This window comes from Gymnodraco acuticeps, unplaced genomic scaffold (assembly GCF_902827175.1).
Source record: "Gymnodraco acuticeps unplaced genomic scaffold, fGymAcu1.1, whole genome shotgun sequence".
Classification (NCBI taxonomy): Eukaryota; Metazoa; Chordata; class Actinopteri; order Perciformes; family Bathydraconidae; genus Gymnodraco; species Gymnodraco acuticeps.
In genome coordinates this window covers 423,178-442,909 of record NW_022990398.1, presented here as the reverse complement: position 1 = coordinate 442,909, position 19,732 = coordinate 423,178, and the positions used below count along the sequence as shown (strand labels likewise).

Sequence of the window (19,732 nt, the reverse complement as noted above, 5' to 3'; positions counted from 1 at the left end):
GATCTGATTTGTTTTGCTTTGGTGTCTCTAATTACTAGAAATAACAGTACAATGAATACAAGCTTTTCGTGTTTTATTTTTCTTAAAAAGGCATTAACAAATCATTGTTTTTAAATAATACAGTCCAAACATCATCCAAAGGTCAAAATTCACCAAAATAATATAGAGCAATATAAACCAGCCAGAACTTAAACGCACTGCATTTTAAAATGTTGACCTGGAGCAGCAGACAAAAAAAAAAGACGAAATACAGAGGCTGTCTTCATCTTGAACGATAGGTTAGGATGCCAGTGTTGTCACTCAGCTGACGGCGTGCAGACCCAGAGACACCACCTTGTTGCAGACCACCAGCCAGCAGGTGATCCCCACTCCACCTGAGGAGAGAGAAGAGCTCTGTCAGTCTGTGGATAGAGTGTTGGAATAATAAATGCATGATAAACTTGAAAGAGAAATCAGGTGGTTTTTTTACTTTATTAATACATGATTTCTGAATGATTGGCCTGAAGTCCAACAGATTTCCGACACTTAAAGGTGGGGTAGGTAATTCACTTCAGACACACTTTGTTATATTCCATGGAATGCTCTTAACATCCCGATGGCAATGAATATATTAAATGCTTTGACAATAAATACACAAAATGTCATCTGTGGAAGCTGTAATACTGTAAAAAGCACGACAAATCATCTGAGCCGGCCCGGCTAACATAACTGGATGGCCTACCTGCCTGTCAGCCTTCCATCTGTGCACAAACTTATCTCGTGCCCTCATTGGTCATGTGCGCGTTCGTGTGTGTTGGAGGAGGGGCTCTGTGAGGAAGTCTGACGGAAGGGGCACATTTTTTTCGGGCTGCATACTTTCAAATTCTAGCGCACTCAAGCTGGTTTCTCCATTCTTACCTACCCTACCTTTAACTTAAGCATGAACAAAGCCTCTGTATAATGTGAGCGACACATGGCATATTATCTCTGCTGCTATCAGTTCCTACAGTGGAGACCCTGTCCACTATCTCCCACTCCAACAAACTAGAGCATGGTTCAGCTAAAAGCCTTTCCTCTGTTTTCACCACACCTAAAGAACTAGTGCATTGTGGGAGTTATGGTTGAGATAGTGATGGTTATACTGATGTCCAGTGGTCTCCAGTCAGTGTAACACACGTCTCTTTAGCTGATTCCTTCCCTTTTTCGTCTTGTCACTGCCATGTGATTCATGATCAAAATCAGTGCTTGTAGTACGGGAGCAACTTTGGGTCAAACTTGCTATTGTGATTCATTTGAGTCTTTTGTTTTGCTATTAACACGTTAAGGTGTCCAGATGTATTGCGAGCGCTAACACATACACATCAGCACTGTGTTTGTATAAATGCATAAAGAATCCATCTAAAGAAGAAGAATGGGTTTTCTACCTATGGATTTACACTTTTCTGGAGTATTATTTGTGTATTTTATATAGTTAGAAATGTGTTGACCTGCATGTTTCTTTTTTGAATAAATGATATTTTATTAAATGAAGTATGGAAAATAGATTGATTACCTGCCACTCCTGTTGGAAAGGCCACCAGGCGCTCCACAGGGGCGATCCATTTACTGGGGACCACCGTCACTGGGTCAGCGTAATACTTCCATATCAAGGAGACCATCAGGGCAGCCTGGGAAATAAAGACAGAATAAATACGTAATGCATTTTCTATTTGATTTATGATAGAAAAAAGACACCTTATATATTGCGGCAATAATATTCCAAACAAAGTGCCGCGAGGGACTAAACAAGAGAAAAACATTGTGGACGCGCAAAAACTCAGTCTTTCCATTGACCTTTTATTTCCAAAGCAAACATGCAATAGTCCATACCCATATGCGTATGTTCTTTTATCCGTACGTGCGGTCAACATAAATTGTCCTTCTCCAGCTCACTCCCCCTCCATCTATCACAAAGTGCGCAGGTAAAAGCAACCGGATATAACCGCAAACGTCACCACACAAATCCAATGACACGCCCAGTGACTCAAAAACATGTACCGTAACAAACACAGAAAAATACTTCATATGTGGCTCCTACGTTATATATCAAAGATTGACAGATTTGTCACAGTAAATACAAATGTTTTGGATTAAATATTTAATGTCCTACCTGCAGTATGTAGAAGACGATGTTCACAACCCATTTCATTTTGGCTTGCCCTGCCGTTCTTGATTTCACTGCAAAATAATAAAATACACAACTGTTAGACTCAATGCAATTTAATTTCAAAACATATCTAATACCATCATTTATATTTCATTTTTTAAAAGGTGGTTTTACAATAATCTGTCCAGGGACTACAGATAAAAAATAGCCTCTTGGCAAACTGACGCATTTACGAAAATGTTGATTCATGTGCACAGTCTCTATTCAATACATTAACACAATAAATTAAAAATAAAAGTGTTTTGTGGTGGTCAGCTTAATATAGGTATACTACATGAGTAAACATGTTGTTCAAACAGTGGAGAGTTCTCTTGATGAACACAACTGCAATGACAATGAGTCAGCTCATATTGGCTACAGCTTGATCAAGGGATATTTTAAACTGTCAGTCGAGAGAAAGAACATATAGAAACAGATACAATTAAAAATTGCCTTAGCGCTTCTGTATGCGTTTCATACTGACGCTCTGATAAGGCACTTCCTGTCTGTGCACAAGATAATCCTGAGGGAGAACATCAGCCGGCTGCAGCTGTCGCCACTGATCTCTTCTGTCACTTATTTAAAACCGTTAACAATTTCCTGCGGCTGTTATTTTTACTGTGTGGATCTGATTTCCTAGGCTTAATAGGAAAGTCAAAATACGGTTTACTAATAAAATATGTGGATCATCAATATAAAAAGGGATTATAAATTCAAATTTGTTCAAGGGTATTTTGCATTTTAGTCGCCCATTTCACGTAAATGTTTTTTTTAAACTTTATTTAAAACCCTCCTGTTGTCTTCGGGTAAAATCTGACCGATTTACTACTTTCATCAATCATAACTTTTTTTGTTTTACATTCGATTGCATTAAGGCTTTATGATATCCTTCACAGTAGACATTTAAACATATCAAATTGCTGATCACCACTTTCATTGAATTTTGGACACCCATGGTGTTCTCGGTCAAAAATGACCGCCATAAAGAAAAGGAATTAGTAGCCATCCGGATCAGATAAAACACACACACAAACACCCACACACATACTCTAGATGTGTGTCCCACACTTATGTGCCCAATCCCCCATGTAAATCTCACCTGGCACACGCAATACATGTTCAGTGTCTATTCTTTGTATATTCACTGCAGTTTTTCATGTATACCAGTAGTCTGAAACAATATTTACAGCTTGAAAGGGTGTTAAATGACATTTGGTGATGATTAATGTTTTTGTGTTAATGTAATAGCAGTTAAAATTGTACTGCGAACACCAAAGTAAGGGGGGGGAAACAAAGACAATAGGAGGGTAAGATAATTTTCTAAAAACATCAAAAAATATTTTAAATAAATTACAAATTTGTAAAACTGTCGGGGATTTTTTTTTTTTTTTACATTTAAATGAGTTTTGAAATGGTACCATGTCATTGAAACATCTATAAATACGGGAGAAATGTGAGAACGAGATTTGTGAATGAAACATTTTGCCAATATAAATCAGATTTCCCCAATTCTTTTTTCTCTGTTTGGTTATTATAAGTTGGCCAATACTGGAAAAAAGGTTTTAATTATGCTTTAAGAAAAGAAGGGATGTTCTAGTGTTTCAATATCTGCATGACAAAAGGTACATGTTTTTAAATCTCAATTAAATCCTTGGTGATTATTAATTAAAAGGGTACATCTCTAAAATGTATCCCTTTAAAATTTGACTTATTTGACTTTTGGAAAGGTTTTGGTTCTAATCTTTATTGAATAGTTATTTGTATATTTCCCTTTTAGCGGCGGGGTTTCCACATTTTTTTAAATCAGCGTTTTTAAATTGTAAAAAAAAAATGAATGCTACTTTATTATTTTACATTTTGGGGCTCATGTCAAACTGTGTATTCTATGCATGTCACTCATAATAACTACGTATTTTCTCTCACCATGTGTTTTCAGCTTGTCAGTCATCTTGTTGATTTTGCGCTCCAATCTGGCATATCTGGCAAACTCATCCATCATGCTTATTGAGAGCTGCTCCTTCTTCATCTCCTGCACCTCAGACCTCATCTCACTCTCCTGCTCGGCATCTTTTTGCACCAGTCTCGAGAACTTTAAAGAAAGACACAGAAAGACAAGACTTTAAATGTAATGTGTATATGTGTAGGGACTCAATACCACAGTTAAAGGTGGGGTAGGTAATTTTGGAGAAACCAGCTGGAGTGCGCTAGAATTTGAAAATACACAGCCGGAAAAAAATCTGCCACTTCCTTACAGAGCCCCTCCTCCAACACACACGAACCTGCACATGACCAATGAGAGCACGAGATAAGTTTGTGCACAGATGGAAGGCTGACAGGCAGGTAGGCCATCCAGTTATTTTAGCCGGGCCGGCTAAATTGGTCGTGCTTTTAACAGTACCACGGCTTACACAGATGCATTTTTGGTCAAAGCACTTAATATATTCATTGCTATCGGGATGTTAAGAGCATTCCATGGAATATAACAAAAAGTGTATATCGAGCCGGTTTCTCAAACTTACCTACCCCACCTTTAATGCATGCCCCTGCTTGCATTGGTGTAAGCAACAAAGTAGATTTACTCAAGAACTGTACTTAAGTAGAATTTTGAGGTACTTGTACTTTACTTGAGTATTTCAATTTCAGGCTACTTTGTACTTCTACTCCACTACACTGCAGAGGTAAATATTGTACTTTGACTGCACTACATTTCTGTAGTAGTACCTTTAGTTACTTTGCCGATATGAATTAATGATACAAAAAATATGATCAACACTTAAATACAACTTTGAAACCTGGAGTAAAATGTTCAAGCTATACCCTGCAGCAGACAAATTAATTAAAACTAGCTGCACCTTTACCAGCTTGACAACACATTAATGTATCAACATTTATAATCAAAACATATAATGTATATGATTCGGAAATCTGCATAATGAGTTCTTATTGTTTTTTAACTTTATCTATATTTTTCATGCTAATACATTTGTACTTTTACTTAAGCACAATTTTGCATGACGAACTTTTACTTGTGCTTTGAAACTGTAGTATTGCTACTTTTACTAAAGTAAATAACCATAATACTTATTCCACCTCTGCCTGCTTGACATTAAAAGGCTGTATCACTGACCCAGTGCTTTTTAAGCTATCTCTTTAGCAGTTACACATTGCCTAGCGTTACAATAGGCTATTTACATTTGAACAATGATGCAGAACAAAATGTTCCCCCCTATAGGCACTAAATAGCGGGATCTCAGAGAAGACCCCACCCTCTAACTGTAGCACAGCATTTACGTTTTTTTTTTTTTAAGCTAGCTATACATCAAGCCTCCAGGAAGTGAGCCAGCCATTGAAGCAGATTTGTATGAATCGTCTTAGTGGCCAAATGGTGGTACGATAGCATCCGTTACGTATTCGTCCGAAAAACTATTTTCCCCCACTGACTTACATTGGGAAAGAGACGTCTGTATATCAGCGTATACGTTTTGAGGGGCTAAATGAACTCCGCAACACTAACAATTGTATAAACCTTATTTAAATCATTCGAGTCGTACATTTGTCAAATGCGCTAAAAGCAGAATCGAGAGTTATGTTCTCCCTCCATTCATTTGACTAAACAATGAGCGGGAGATCTCCAGTGCGCATGCTCTGTGGGCAAAAGTACCCGGATGATCAGCCATATTTTGGGCTTCATGCGCCACTGAGCGACTTTCATAAGAATGAATGGTTTCCACTTCTCTTTAAACAGCCATGTAGCAAAAAGCGTAGAGTAGGCTAAGCTAGTGAACAACAGTCTGCAAATTTAACTCACATCATACATAACCTAGACATATTAAGTAACTTCACAGCACGCACGCCATATTTTTTAACACAAAGACCCGTATACATACGAAAGAGGATATGGACGGAAGGAGTGTTTTCATGAGGTTGACCAGAAAAACCGAGCCCAGCACAAGGAACCACGCATAGCTGGCCGCCATGTTTGTTTCTCCTCCTTGTTGCAGTTACAGAGGAGTTATATAACAGGCTAATTAGGTCATAATAAATAGCCCATACAGGGTTTTCTTGTTTTGTTTTTAGCCTAAACACTTCATAATAATTTGTGTTTATCATGAGAATTTCAGTATATTATTTCGTTTGTTATCTTTAGGCTGCAACTGTTATACACTTCATTGTATAAGGGTTTGTCAGTATGCATGTGAATACTTGGCGTGCTTGGGTGATAGCTTATTATGCATGATCCTTTCAATCTTGTAGCTCATAACATGTTCATGTTTGTCGTGCATTTTTTCAAGTAATAAACACAGACACAGAGACAATCTGGGAACAGGCTGTGATTAAAATGTGAGAGTTGGCTCGGGCACTGGCAGAATGATTGACACACGGTCCTGCCCACACAGGTAAGATGTTTTGGTTCAAATGTGTGTTTCCTCGACCTCAAAGCCAATCACTGGAAGCAAGGGGCGGGTGGTTACCCTCCCTGCTAGGTTGGTAGGATAAGGGATAAAATATACAAAGAGGAGGATCCAATCCGGTTGGAGCTAGTTCTAGTACTGGCCGGACGCATATGTTAAGTTACAGACTGATCCGGAGGTGTAAGCAGCAGAGGTGTACCCACATTCATTTAGTTTCCGCCACTGTGAAAGGCTGTGTTTTTCTTCTGTCTCTGCCGCACCACTTAAAGCAACAATGGGAAGAAGGAGCGCCACCAAAGTAAGTGAAAATGTGAAATTATGATAAATACACTCGGACTTTTTTTTTTTATAAAGTAAAACATTTTCAACGGTTTATTTACAGTTCGCTACAATATATGTGTGTTACCACGGCATACGCTTTATAAATGTTCGCTACAATGTGACCATGTGGCTGCATGAGGTCCATGGTTGCTGTGCTCAGGTCTGTCGTATCTCCGCTGTTGATACAGGGAAGTGGCGCCTTTTTACTTAGTGCAGTGAAGTGTAACACACTTTTCTCATCGAACACTGTTGCAAATATGCACGGCTTCCCTTAATACTGCGACTTTGTGGATGCTTTGTTAAAATGCACAGCTCATCCGACCGTGGTTTAATATTATTTAGTCCTACCGTGTGCTGGGATCAAACAAAGGGGTGTAACCACTGTCGATGAACAGGTTGCCTTTTCGGAGACATTTATTGCGCAATTGCCTCGGGATACTTGAACAGATTGCATGCATTACTATTTATGTAGGTATTTGCACTGAGTAAATATCGAGTTGTTATTTGCAACACACGGTGACCTCTGCCTGCGCCTTACTGTAACACTGATCATCCAGATCGTCATCCTGTGGCCGGAGGCGTAAAAATCGTTTCTTTGGAGGTGTCATGGCAGCTGATATATGTTTGGAAAGACGGCGACACATGTTGTGGTAGCCCGAAAAACCCTGTCGACGGTTTTTTTTTATTACCGATTTGCCACAATAGAGGGGCATAAAGAGGATAATCGTGATTGATGAGCGTTTTTAGGAGCGCATCGTGAGGTGGGGGTCCCCTCTTCTTCCCCTTCCCGCTTTTATCGGTTAAAAAGTAGCCACAGCACCAGGCTTACTCAACAAAAAAACATGCCCGTCTCGTGAATGATAAACAACAGTGTTCGGCGGGAAGAAACTAGAACTGGATGAACCTCTGTAACTCAGAAACTTCCCCACTTCTACGTTGCATAATTTCTTTGTGACTTGAGGGGAGGGAGAGTTGCCCATCCCCCTCTTTGCGCTACACACCCACTTTAGCTCAGTCATGAATGGCTCTTGTTTCTTTTGCATTTTTTAATTGAGTTCTCCCTCTTTCCTCCACAGAAATCCGCAGAAGCAGCCACAGAGGTTAGTATGCACGTGTTTACCCATTTATTGCACCATACTGTCCTCGACACCCCAACTTTAACTGAAATGAACATTTTGTTCTACTTTTGATCAAGACAAAGAAAATGTCTCTGTTGGTTCAGACTGACTTTAAACATCATTTAGTGCATCCCAGTTATACTACTGCCAGTAAAAAACAAATATTCTAGGGATGAAATATTGAATTAAATGGCTAAAATGCTGATATGATCCAATCCTGCTCTGCCCACTGCATTGATCAGCCACAAGGGGGCACTGTTAACATTCACCCCAAATCGTTTTTCTTCTTTGGTCATTTTAATTTCCGTTTAAAAAAAATATATTTTATAGTTTGGGCCATTTCACACCTATATTTTGCTTCAAATTGCACTATGCCTCACATTTGGCCATTTAGATTAAGTAAAATGAGCCTTTGCAGTCTTCAATATCTGAATTTGGTAATCAATAGAGTTCCCTGTTGAGTGCCTATTATCAACGTTTATTTAGCAAGTAATTGCAGTTCATTGTGAGTTTTATTGAAGCTTATTTGCATATAAGCTAGATATTTTGATTAGCTTAAAATGTGCATGTTTTAGTATATACCTTTTCACTCTCACAAAGAAAGGAAAAGGCACTTATTACTCCCGTTAGGACTCATAGCATTTTTCGAATGGGTTACATTTATTTGTGGCATTATGTGTATCAATTACTTACATCTTGTGTTTTGTCTTTTTTATATTTTAGCAGCCACTGAGAAAGTCTCAACGGTTGTCGGTGAAGGATACACCAGAAGAGAAACCAGAGAAGCCTGAAAAGACAAAGGTAATTACGAGACGCATCAAAAAGCACTGTCTCCATTTCAAATGCACTGTTTCTCTATTCTCTATTGCATTCATTTCATGTTCCTTGATTGTTTTTTGTCATGGTAGGCACCTCCCAAGAACAAAAAGGTAGCCAAACCAGTAAAGGCCAAGCCAGAGGAGAAGAAGAAGAAGGAAGAAGAGGAGGAGGAGGAGGAGGAGGAGGAAGAAGAGGCCACTCCTGCAGAAAACGGAGAGGCCAAAGCTGAGAAGGTATGACAGACTTGTGAAATTGGGAAATATAAGTAACATTCAAAGAGAAACTCGATAATAATGCATGTTTTTCTTCTCCATCCTCCAGCCCGCTGCAGCAGAAGACGCAGAGGAGGCGGAAGAAGCAGATGAGGCAGAGGAGAAGGACGACAAAGCTGAGGAAGCCGAGGAGGAAGACAAGGACGCCGAATAGCCGTGACACACCTAGACTAACTTGCCAGAGCCCCCCTGTACCTCGTTTCTTGTACAATGCAGAGACTATTTTTATCTACTATTTTCATAAGACAGTAATGTTTTTAGGCACGTGATTGCAGAAATGCATTTTTAAAGAAACAACTACAAATTTCATTCAGTTTCTTCTCAGTCGTTTTATTTTTTTCGTTCCATTGTTCGTTCTCTCTGGCTTCTTACTTTGCCTTTTTGTTAGGTTTGTAGTTTTCCTGCATGACAAGAATTCGTGCCTATATCAGGAATTTGATGTTCGGCTCCGGGGGAGTTTACCTGAGACATTCCCGAGGCGCTTTGAGGGATTTTTGTAACCTGTACTGTTTTTGGATTTAATACAGCATCAAGTGTTGGTATGATTGAAGAGTTGTGCTAAATCAGTCTTGTTCATAATATTCACTTTAATCACGTTCACTAGTACTGGATTTTTTTCTTTTCCAAATGCTGTCAGAGAAGGTACATGTGAGGATGGTTGGACACATCCATGCTCTCCGCTGTGCTCAATTCAAGAAGCATTACAAAGCTAATCGTGCGTGTTTTAGTTAATCCTATTAGGATTACTGTATTCACACCTCAGTCAACAAGATATATTCGCCACCTCTCTGTGGATATATTCTTTGTGGTTTTTTTGGGATTTATCTACCAATGTACAGTTTCCTCATTTTTTTAAAAAATAAAAAAAACAAAAATACATTTTCTTTGTTATGAATGGTATGAAATGCCAAATAAAGTGGGAATTCCTGTAAACTGTTTCTCAACTATTTTGTGTGGGATTACATCATATGATTGGTGATTGTTACGTGTTGTAGATGTTCACCATGTCTAACCTGAAATTACTTTTTGTATTCACCACCAGGGAGAAGTATGTATATATAGATAGATATATATATATGTATGTATATATAGATATATATATATGAGACCAATGATAAGCTGGCAGATTTGATCAATACCAAATTTGTGAATATTTACATCTTATACATTCATATAGATTTCATTTACTTTAAGTAAAAGTCCTGCATTCTGACCACATACTTAAAGTGTGAAAGTACAAACTATGTAACCCATATGTGAATACAGCATCATGCAACTCTGAATATACTGTAGCTGCAATATCTAAACTGCACTCTAGTTGGAGCAAAACTGCATTATTGTACTATGTTCAATGACAAATCTAAAATATAATATGGTTAAAGAGTCATTATGCATATTGAGTACTTGTGCATTTATACTAGAAGTATATATAGCAGCTATGCACTTCTACTAAAGTAGCATTGTGCATTCAGGACTTTTCACTTGTAATTGACTATTTTCAGACCCTCTACTTATACTCAAGAAAAGGATGAGTACTTCGTGCACCTCTGATGTGAAGACTACAAACTAAAGTTTATGTATCAATCAGGAGCTAATTTATTCTGGAGGGAACATTGGGATTTTAGCCTTTGTGGACCAAAACCTATAGAACACACTACATGAAAAGGATCACCACAAAGAGCTTAATAGGGCCCCTTTAAAATGTACTTGACTCAACAAGAGTCAGTGACACAGGTCCCCTCTCAAAAAAGGATCATGAGTTAATGCAGTAAACCAGTCAGTATTTTCTTTAAGTTTATGGGGCAAATTCCCAAACAAATGTGCATGTAATCAAATTACCCAAGGGCAACATCACACGAGGTGAATCTAGAGCCTTCGGGGCAATAGGGCTCTTTGCCATGTTGACCTAGCTTGGGAATTTATGTCATATCCTTCAGGATATCTAATACATGATATACAGTATGATTACAAAGATAAAGCATATAGAGAACCATAGATGGAAGAAGTATTTTTGACGTAAAAATAGCAATACCACACATAAGTCAATTCACACATATGAGGAATTTGCCTTGGTGTACATAGTGCATACATAAACACAGTTGAAGAAGATAGTTGTAAGTAAAGGACCATAAAATAAAACTATTATAGAAAACTTATTTAAAAAAGAAATTCATAACATTAAAATGTAGAGAGATATCTACATAAAATATACCAAAAAAACTATGTACGGTACAGTATGATATATGACTACCTGTACTTGGCATTGTTTATTAAGATTCCTTTTCAGAGTTTTGTGTATTTCATTTTTATATCATGCGTTATTTAATACTTGTGGAGCTAAAAGATCCAAAATACACATTACGGTGTTGGTTTTAATAGCTACTCTTTATACATTTGCGTCCACTAAATTCCCCAAAAGTCAGCACTATGGTGCCTCATTTACATATTTAAACATAACATTTCATACAATTTAAAAAAAGAAAAGTCTTAATGTAAGTAGCAGACTAAGTAGATATATAGATTAATAGTAGCCTATGGAATTATACCATAATTCCTCTTTTAATTATTTTGTTCTCTGTGCCAGAAATCTCCACTTCAGTAGCATTACACCAAGCATACAAGTTTGTATTCACTATTTATATTTTTAATTATTCACTATTTATAAATTATATTCCTGATTTCTGAAGGTGTTTACTAAGGGGTTTTATTAAACATCATTCATAGCCAGGTTTAGCATATACAACTTTTGTTCCTAGGAACATGGGGGAAACTTGTTTTTGTTACGGTTTTTTATCATACGGTCTACAACAGTTGACATTAGTGCGGATTTATGGAGGGATAACAAGACAAGAGATATCAAATTAACCTAGGTAAAAAACAAAAAAAAACACTTGACTCTAACAAGTCAACAAAATAAAACAAAATGTAAGAATTTTGGATAAAAATATTAACATCGTTATACCTGGCTTTAAGTAATATTCAGATTTCTATCCCGGTAGTTAGTGTAAGCTACTTATTGTATAATTGTATACATAATACAGTATTTCAGACTTGTACTACAATACATTTGTACTTATTCACGTGTAGTATCTCCCCCAAACATGACGTTTTGAGATATATATTTTTTTACAATAAAAAAAGAGCTGGTTTAATTATTTTACAAAAATAATAAAGCATATATATATCGTCAAGAGCAAATTGGCAACCGTTACTATGACGTCATGTGCAGAACTCACGAGCTCGGTGAGAAAAAACAAGTGGGCGGCCGTTTGTAATATATATTTGTTGTTATTTCTTTAATATGTTATTTTTTTTAACATTTGGATTTCGAGACAATACGTGACTCACATAAAATAGTACCGATGTTGCTAACGGACGAGCTAACGCACACTTTAGTCTTTTGCAGAAAGTGTTCTTCGCTTCCCAACCCCCTTTTTCCTGTGTTACTCATGGATGTATAAAGAGAACTGGATACAGCGCCGGAAGCGGAGATCCGTTCATTCATACGAGAGCCGCTCAGTGGCGCATGAAGCCCAGAATAGAGCGACTGTAGATTCAGAAAGTACCCGGATCATCCGCACTGAGCATGCGCACTTGAGTTCCCCTTAAGCCCCGCCTCCGATCTGCCGCTCTCGGCTCAGCCAAATTAATGGTGGGGATATTGGTGGTGGATTCAGCTTTCAGCTCTTTTTACAACTTTTACAACCTAATGATTGAAATAAGGGCTATACAAGTGTTCGTACTGGGTAGATTATATATCTAAAAAAAAATTATGCGCGGATTTACTGACGTCTCTTTTCCAATGTAAGTCAATGCGGAAAAGTCTTTATGGGCCTAAATTACGTCACTGGAGCTGTAGTGCCACCGTTTGACCACTACGAGCGTTCCAAAACTCGGCTTCAACGGCCGGCTCACTTCCTGGCTGCTTGGTGTTACTCCGCTGTGGCGGAAGTAAGTCGTATCGCGCTGGGGCCCTCATCCTTCCAATGGCGACTGCAAACAGGCTGAATAGAAAGCGGGAGCAACCGTGGAGGGGGGTCAGAGCTGTGTAACCGAAATTAAATAAATATATCCTCGTCTGTGTAGTCCTAAAGTTAGCCTTAACATTTGTTTCACCTCTCCAAATCACGGCCGAATCACAATGGCCAAACATCGGAACATTTCGCTCCTTGAGTCGGGTAAGCCGCAAAAAGTAAACCCAATGATAGCTTAATTTACAACGTGAACGCTCCTGCTAATTGATATCTTTTATTTTCTCTAATCTGTTTAATTTCAGAGCTCTATTACCTGATTTCTCGTTTCCTAACAACGGGTCCATGTCGAAGAGCAGCTGAGGTGAGCTGCTGTGCTTTGACTAGAACAGTGTGTGTAGTATTTTCAAAATAGTTGCCTTAGCTAGTTTTGTAATAGAGGCAATCTAATGTGTGTTTTGATCCCTTGCAGGTCCTGGCGAGTGAACTGGAGGAACATCAGGTGTGTATGTCCCTGCTGCAGAGGCTGCTTGTTATCTGCTAGCTGCTGTCTGTCGGTGCTGAACAGTGGTGTAAATTAACTAAGTATATTTATTCAAGTACTGTGTTTAAATACCATTTTGAGGTACTTGTACTTGAGTATTTACATTTGTTGCTGCTTTGTACTTCTACCCCATTACACTTCAGAGGTAAATGGTGTACATTTACTTAAACCTTTAGTTACTTTGCACATTTGGATTCATTATGTGAAATATAATCAACACTTAAATAAGACTTTAGTTACACCTACACAAGCTACCATACCAACTAATTCAAACTAGCTGCACCTTTAGCAGCTTTGATAGACCTTTAATGCATTCATAATTATAATCAACACACATGATCTATATTATTCTGAAAATGGGTCAATCTGCATAATTAGTACTTATAATTGAATGCCACTACCTTTCTACTTTTACTTGAATACCATTTTTAATTCAGGACTTTTAGTTAATACTGTGGTGGTGCTGCTACTCTTACTTTAGTACAAGATCTGTGTACTTTTCCCATCTCTGCTTCGGACTGATTCTGGACCTCAAACTTGTCCCACTTATTTTTTAATACCTCCATGACTTTGATCACCGGCTCTTTTTGTACTATCGTAATGTGTAGCTGCTGGTGTTCGCTTTAACAAACTCTGTTTTCGACAGCTATTACCCGGTAGATTGGACTGGCTTGGAAACGAGCACCCGAGAACATACGAAGACGTGGTGAGTTTTAACTTAATATCTGTGTTTATGTCTTTGTTATTGTGTTGTGACAGGACTCTGTGTCCATGCGCTGTGCTTGTTTACGCTCTTTGTTCTATTTCCTGCTTAACTACTGTGGGATTTTCTCGAGTCGGAATGATTGACAAGGTCACAAGTCGTTCCCGCTGACTTAATTTGTTGGATTGAACGACATTTTGGCTCCGAAAACTGTATTTTGATAGATGGTTTTATGATATTTAGCCCCGACTGTTGTGCTGCAGAAAGGGTCGGTTGTTCGGCTTCTTTGCTACGTCGAGGCGGCTCAACTGGCCAATCAGAGGCCGAGATGCACTGTCTCTGCGTTGTTTTGCATGTGACCTGCGCTGTGATTGGTCCATAAAAGGAGAAGGTTCTGCATAATAAGCCCCGCCTCTCAGAATACGAGTGGTGAAGCAGCACATGAAACCACCAACTACGGCTGTCAGTCAGACATTTCAAGTCGTTCTTAGAGCAACCTGGAATATTATTTACAACACTTTATCACAAATGCATTCAAATTCACCTTTTATATATACTCTCAGACCAAGAATCCACCAACAAATGTGTTTTATGCTTGCTATTTTTATGAGGAAAACTTTCAATTACTTGACAATACATCTGTTTTTCATTATATCCTTTAAAACCCGAGTAAGGGGCAGTTTAAAACGAATTTCACGTCTTGATTAATTATTTAAAAAATATCAGAAAACATTGAAGTATGTAATTTTACACTAAATACAACACAACTCTAAACCCTGACATACTGGACATTTAATATTCAGAGTAATTTGTCATATCTTTATTTCTTTTACATTTTTTCAAATGTATATTTACTGTAAATATTTTCTCTTTATTTTTAAATGATATAATAGTTCTATTTTTGCTCCTTCTTTACCGCTTCATTTTTCTTACTGTATTTATGTAAGCAACATTTTGCACTAACACAAATTCATTGTCTGTGTAAACCTACTTAACTGTCTCTGATTTACAAGAGAGCAGGGTGTCTGGGGTTTACATTTCATACTCTATTATCTAAACTGCCGTTGATTTGACCAATTCTTTAAGCAGTGATTATTCACGTCACTATTCTGTCTTTGTTTGCCCTGACAGGTTGCAGCAAACAGACATATTTCACCAGACCATTTGCTACAAATATGCAAGCAGATCGGACCAATTCTTGACAAAGATGTGCCATCATGTGTCCCAGGAGTTCACTCCCTCCTGGGGTCCGGGAAGCAGTCAATGCTCAGGACGGCAAAAGGTAAACAGTCTTAATGGAAACTATAGTGTGGATGTTACTGAGCTTCTACATGCATCTTACCAGGGTGGTTACTTCAACAATGATTTCAGTTACAATTACTAGTTACCTATACAAAAAGAAAATGTCATCAGTATTATGGGACGGGTGGCGCAGTGGTCTGTGCATCTGATCATCAGATCAAGGGGAACTCCAGTTCGAAACCCGCTCCTGCCGCCACTGCGTCAGGCCGTTGTGTCCTTGGGCAAGACACTTCACCCGGATTTGCTCCTGTGGGTAATGTCCACAGTACATGTATGATACTAATGTGTACTTGTAAAAGTGAAGATGGACGGTGTGGCGCAGTGCGCTGTGCAATGATCATCAGATCAAGGGGTGAAACCCGCCGCTGCTGCGTCTGTAAAGCCGTTGTGTCCTTGGGCAAGACACTTCACCTGAACTTGCTCCTGTGGGTATTGTCCACAGTGACCATTGCATGTATGATATGTGTAATGTGTATTTGTAAAGCCCTTTGAGCATCTGGAAAAGTGCTATAATAAATGTAAGGAATTAAAGGAATTATTATTATAGTATCCTAATCTATTAACTAACATATGATCTGATTAACTAACTGTATTATGTTAGACAACAGAACCTTATAAAAGAAGAAACCAAGATATTTAGCATAATTTTATCTATAGGAAAATCTGCCTTTCTTTCAGCATATTCAGGCAGTGACCTAAACACCATCAATGAACACATGAGCACATACTATAGTTTCAAAAAGCAGAAATAAGATCTGATCCTTTTACAACAAACGCAATATGCTCTTTTCAGGTTTTTACTAACATGTTGCTAATTATCCACCATTTTTAGAAATGTAACAGTAATCTGATTATTTTCATGTAACTGGACGGCATACAGTTACCATTTTCCTGATTACGTAATCATGTAACATGTAATCCGTGTCTCCCCAAGCCTTCCTTTTACACTGATAATATTTACTTTGACGTTATATAAAGATATGAATAGTTTCTTGGCTTGTGCAGATGGCAGACATGATCATATCCTCTCCCACACACAGCTGGTAGATCCACTCTGATCTGTTTTGTGTTTCTCAGACTGCGACAGTGTGCGGTTCAAAGCTTCATCATATGCAGCCCTTCATCGGGGCAGACCACCAGAGAGGCCTTTCAACTGCAAAAAACCTCCACACCTCGGTAAGTCCGACCTTCCTCAATATTTCTCTATTATTCTTAAAGGCCCATGTCGTGCTTTTCCGGTTATTACCCGTCCCCTTGTGTGCTATGAAGGTTTTTCTGCATGTAAACGGTCTGCAAAGTCACAAACCCTCAAAGTACACCCTGTAGCGAGTAACCCAGAAAAGACCTGTCTATGCTGCCCCAGAATGCCTCATTGGAGATTTTTATTTTTCTTCCTGGGTACTGTGACGTGCCCATACCCAAATGGACCAATCCGTGGAGCCGTTACGTCCGCGGAGTCGTTACGTTAAGTCCGTGGATTGGTCCAAATTGACCAATCCACGGACTTCCTCACACACACACACTCCATCTTTTCTCAGTTGCAGCTCCACCGATTTCTCCTCCCTGAGACGGCGGGACGCGGCAAGGCTGTGAGTCGGTGTGTGAGCACACACACAAACTCCCAGCCAGGCTGTGGGTGTGTGTGCTCGGGCTGGGTTTCGCTGTGTCTCGCTGTGTCTCGCAGACGGCCACTGGGCTCACAGGGGGGGGGGGGCAGGAGCTCCAACAAGCCGTTTAGGACAGAGAGTGAATACACATACTATACAGAGATGCTGTATGAGAAACCAATGCGAGTTTGGAAAATTGCACAATATTAATTTACTGTAGTAGACCTCAACAATGGAATTATGATCAGTAGAAATGGCCATGACATGGGACCTTTAAATTAAATGGATTAATGGGAATTGGAACATTTACTTGGAGCTGCTTGGCTTTTTTGAATGCCTCTCCTTGTCGCAGCCATTTAATTGTATTACTGTATTCTGATGGTTGGCATCTTGTCACCTGCAGTGGAGATCCATCGAGGCAGAGAGCTGACAGGAGTGCAGCGCTTCAGCTCCATCAACCCCATCAGCAACTATGAGCGCATGCGGCTGCATCGGCGGATCCTGGGCCATCTGTCTGCAGTGTACTGTATCGCCTTCGATCGCACCGGTCTCAGGATCTTCACAGTAAGATTTCACCTGGGAGCACATCCCAGTCTCTCTGACCATATACCTCAATATCAATAATGTAGTGTTGACTGTTAATGCTTTCACACAAAATGTTAACAATACAAGTAAATCATAGGCAAATTATATATATTTGAAACAATCTGCTGAATTACGAAAATTACATCACTTATTGTACTGCAGCATTTACCACTGGATAAGACGGCACCTACGATATTATATTTAGATGTAAGAGGATTACCCTGCCCTTGCAGTGCGTATTCCTTGGTAAAGCTAGACAGCTAGCTCACTTGCACAAGTTTTCCAAAAAAGAGACGAGGCTTGTCTTTTCTTGAAATTTGAAAACTGTACTGTATAAAATAAACACAAGATGTGTACTACTACTGCAGATACAGTGACATTTCACAAACAGAGCTAGCTAACATACTGCTAGCTTAAATACCACATGTTTAGCTTAACACATGCTAACACATAAACACATAAAATACAGCAACACTCATCAATGTCTACTCCGTACAAAGGAGTCACATCGTCATCGTCACTCACTCTGTGCCAAGAAAAATGACCCAACGAATGGACTGATCCACCTCAAAGGCACCACAATGATATCTAGTCTCGTAAAACAATATCAATCTTAAATTGAACATATTGCCATGCCTTATTTGGGACTGCACCTACATATGATGTTGTTATGATCTAAGTTGCTCCAGTCATAGGAGGATTTTAATCGGTAGGTCGCCACCATCTTTGAATGCATACTAGAATAGATTATTAAACAAGAAATTGGTATGTTTTTTTCGTCAGGGCTCAGACGACTGTTTGGTGAAGATTTGGTCTTCGTTCGATGGAAGGCTTCATTCCACGCTGCGAGGACACTCCGCAGAGATCACAGACCTGGCGGTTAATTATGAGAACACGCTCATCGCCGCAGGAAGCTGTGACAAGACCATCCGTGTGTGGTGCCTTCGTACCTGTGCCCCCGTGGCTGTGCTGCAGGGGCACAGCGGATCCATTACCTCCCTACAGGTAAACACACCTCTGGCATGATGATGTACATTTTCCATCCATCCATCCATCTTCTCCCGCTTATCCGTGGTCGGGTCGCGGGGGTAGCAGTTCCAGCAGAGAGCCCCAAACGTTCCTTTCCCTGGCCACATCAACCAGCTCTGACTGGGGGATCCCAAGGCGCTCCCAGAACAGCGAAGAGATATAATCCCTCCACCTGGTCCTAGGTCTACCCCTTGGTCTCTTCCCAGCTGGACGTGCCTGGAACACCTCCCTAGGGAGGCGCCCAGGTGGCATCCTAACTAGGTGCCCGAACCACCTCAACTGGCTCCTTTCGACGCGAAGGAGGAGCGGCTCAACTCTGAGTCCCTCCCGGATGAGTGTACTTCTCACCTTATCCCTAAGGGAGACACCAGCCACCCTGCGGAGAAAACCCATCTCGGCCGCTTGTATCCGCTACATTTTATTTTCCAATAACCAGTCTTTAAACCCTGCCAGAGCCCATACATTGTTCCCGTTATTATTTACTTCCTCTCTGTCTTCTGTTGTTCGCGTTAGTGTTTACTTCCTGTCCGTCGTCATCTGTTGATCTCTCTGACGTCCAGTTTAGCCACCATGAATCCAACGTTTATTTCTATCCACAAATATATAAAAACAAATATTCACAGTATTCCACACTAATACATTCATTCATACATTTCATACTTTAAGAAAACATTGGGGGGCAGTATATGCTTTTGCTGCATTGACACTACCTTAAAAGAAATCAGGAGGAGGGGCGGTAGCAGCTCTAGCAAAGACTTGTTTTGTACAAAAAAGATGTCCCCATCAGCCATCATTGCATCATCTCTTTCTTGCAATGACATCTTGCCTCGGCTAAGTGTACAAACATGTTTGCACAGGATTCTGTGAGGACGCTTCATGAAGAAT

The 19,732-nt window shown here is 39.5% G+C and overlaps 3 protein-coding genes across 3 annotated transcripts in view; 2 read left to right on the top strand and 1 right to left on the bottom strand.

The window, feature by feature from the left end:
• Positions 1-56: 56 nt before the first annotated feature.
• On the bottom strand, positions 57-6,161 carry get1 (guided entry of tail-anchored proteins factor 1). Its single transcript, XM_034224701.1, has 5 exons — positions 6,052-6,161; positions 4,088-4,253; positions 2,129-2,196; positions 1,532-1,646; positions 57-374 (listed from the first exon to the last, which is right to left on the bottom strand). Exons 1-5 carry the CDS (start codon positions 6,139-6,141, stop codon positions 301-303), a joined length of 513 nt encoding a protein of 170 aa, XP_034080592.1. The 5' UTR covers positions 6,142-6,161; the 3' UTR covers positions 57-300.
• Positions 6,162-6,646: 485 nt separating this feature from the next.
• Positions 6,647-10,039, top strand: LOC117551724 (glutamic acid-rich protein-like). Its single transcript, XM_034224702.1, has 5 exons — positions 6,647-6,874; positions 7,974-7,997; positions 8,739-8,816; positions 8,924-9,067; positions 9,156-10,039. Exons 1-5 carry the CDS (start codon positions 6,851-6,853, stop codon positions 9,258-9,260), a joined length of 375 nt encoding a protein of 124 aa, XP_034080593.1. The 5' UTR covers positions 6,647-6,850; the 3' UTR covers positions 9,261-10,039.
• Positions 10,040-12,766: 2,727 nt separating this feature from the next.
• brwd1 (bromodomain and WD repeat domain containing 1) overlaps positions 12,767-19,732 on the top strand; it is a 30,824-nt gene continuing 23,858 nt past the window's right edge. Inside the window, 8 exon segments of the mRNA XM_034224703.1 lie at positions 12,767-13,284; positions 13,383-13,441; positions 13,550-13,579; positions 14,268-14,327; positions 15,456-15,606; positions 16,704-16,802; positions 17,637-17,797; positions 18,602-18,823. Of these exon segments, the coding sequence (XP_034080594.1) occupies positions 13,248-13,284; positions 13,383-13,441; positions 13,550-13,579; positions 14,268-14,327; positions 15,456-15,606; positions 16,704-16,802; positions 17,637-17,797; positions 18,602-18,823 (819 nt within the window). The 5' untranslated portion in view covers positions 12,767-13,247.